The sequence below is a fragment of the Ailuropoda melanoleuca genome, unplaced genomic scaffold (assembly GCF_002007445.2).
Source record: "Ailuropoda melanoleuca isolate Jingjing unplaced genomic scaffold, ASM200744v2 unplaced-scaffold7424, whole genome shotgun sequence".
NCBI lineage: Eukaryota > Metazoa > Chordata > Mammalia > Carnivora > Ursidae > Ailuropoda > Ailuropoda melanoleuca.
Genome location: NW_023249659.1, coordinates 1 through 1,789, shown reverse-complemented (window position 1 = coordinate 1,789; position 1,789 = coordinate 1). Strand labels below are relative to the sequence as shown.

At 35.1% G+C, this 1,789-nt stretch overlaps 1 protein-coding gene across 1 annotated transcript; it reads right to left on the bottom strand.

Moving 5' to 3' along the window:
- Window positions 1–267: 267 nt before the first annotated feature.
- Window positions 268–1,786, bottom strand: LOC117800675 (phosphatidylinositol N-acetylglucosaminyltransferase subunit P-like; the record flags this gene model as incomplete). Its single annotated transcript, XM_034653228.1, has 2 exons — window positions 268–616; window positions 1,738–1,786. Coding segments are annotated over 2 exons (180 nt in total), but the record flags the coding sequence as incomplete, so codon positions are not given.
- Between the last annotated feature and the right edge of the window lie 3 nt (window positions 1,787–1,789).

Below are 1,789 nucleotides of genomic sequence, written 5' to 3'. Positions count from 1 at the left end.
GTAGGCTGTTTCAGAAAGATTCTTATCATTGCTGTATCTAGAAAAATACCTGGTATGTAGTAAGTACTCAACAAATGTTTCTTTCTGTTTTAGACACAAATATGATGCAAAAACACACAAACTAAATGTACCCTTCTCCCAAATCTCAGAGTTTGAATTCTGCACCTCTAAGAAAAAACAGAAGGAAGGACATAATTGCCATTTAAAAATCACAACGTGAATGCTTCTCTGGAGGGATTTCTTGCTTTTATTGATACTTATTTTTTCACAAGTCTGCTATCTGGTAATGCACTATTTTATTTATTCTGTTCATTAATACCTAATACTCAAGAACATTTATATTATTAATAGAACTTAATCTAAGAGAACCAACTTACTTTTTTTTACATTTCAATATTGGGTACGAGACAGAGTCAATATAATTATGGTCAAAATTACTACATCAAAAACTTGCAGTAAATGCTTGGTGTTAATATATACACAATTTAGTTTTTGGCATAAAGGTCTTTGGTCGCAAGGAAGAACATTTGGTTAACTTCACTAATAGGAATATCTCTTAATGCTGGGATGGCCTCTTCTTGGTATTTCTTCTGCTGTTGATTTTTAGCAAAGTTATCTGTAAGAAAAGGACAAAAAGCTCTGTTTACCCAATTTCTCCTACCATTTCTGTGGTTTACGGGGATCTACTACGCAGTTTACTAGGCTAATATTTGCATAATGACAAATACCATGTTTAACATAATTAAAAGACTACTTACTTTAAAAGACTGCTTAAATTCTCTCTTTAGAAGAAATGTCCCAATTAGAATAAAAATCAGGAAAGTACTTTCTGCATCTCTAACTAGGGTAAGAAATTAATATTTCATTCAACTGTACAATGATGATTAAAGTCCCATCTGCACATGTCTCACAGGGACAGAATTATACCCAGGCTTAGGAAATATATTTAATCCAACACCCCCAAACTTTTAAATCATTTGGTACAATCATTCATGCAAACTTAACAATGTCCCCTCTTTGGACAAATTGTCTATTTGCTGTAATTTTAGGCAAGAAGACAGTGAATACAGTAGCTTATCAGAAAGAAAATATAAGAATACTAGAACTGGTTTTCAAAATACATTGTATAGGTTCATGAAAAAAGGCTTTGAAAAGTTTAAAAAGAATCATACCAAGCAACTTAAAAAACACTTCACTTCTCGAAGAAACTGCTTTACTTCCTAGAATCTAAGCAAGGTCAGGAATTTATTTTAATCTTTAGACGTAGGAGAGTTAAAAAAAAAATTACAAAAACATGCTGTGCTCTTCTATTTACGTAACTGGGGTCAGGTGTATACAAGGATCCCAAGGAGCACGCACTCTCTCAAATCCCTCTACTGCACAAGGTCTGCATGGACCTATCTGCCATTCTTTGGTCAACCTTGCCCATTTAGGATAAAATATGTTTTTCTCAGGCACAGTTGCTAAGGAACATATTATATGCTTGCGGTCTTAATGGGAAAATACACNCACCTGCTGATTGGTGCTACAAACAGCATATTCATCAGAATTTGTTTCTGCCACATAAACACTCCCTCTGGTATAACTGGATTTATTTCTCCTACGTTCTTTTTCCTGTGCCGATGTGTGTAACCTACTGCGGCCTACTCTTGGTTGCTTTTCTTGATAAAACTGCTAATACCTTGCTCTTCCCTCCTCCCTTCCCCCCCCCAGCACTCCCCTTCGATATACATTTACCTGTGATTGTATGAACGGAGTTGAGTGGAGAGGTACTCATCATGTTTATTCC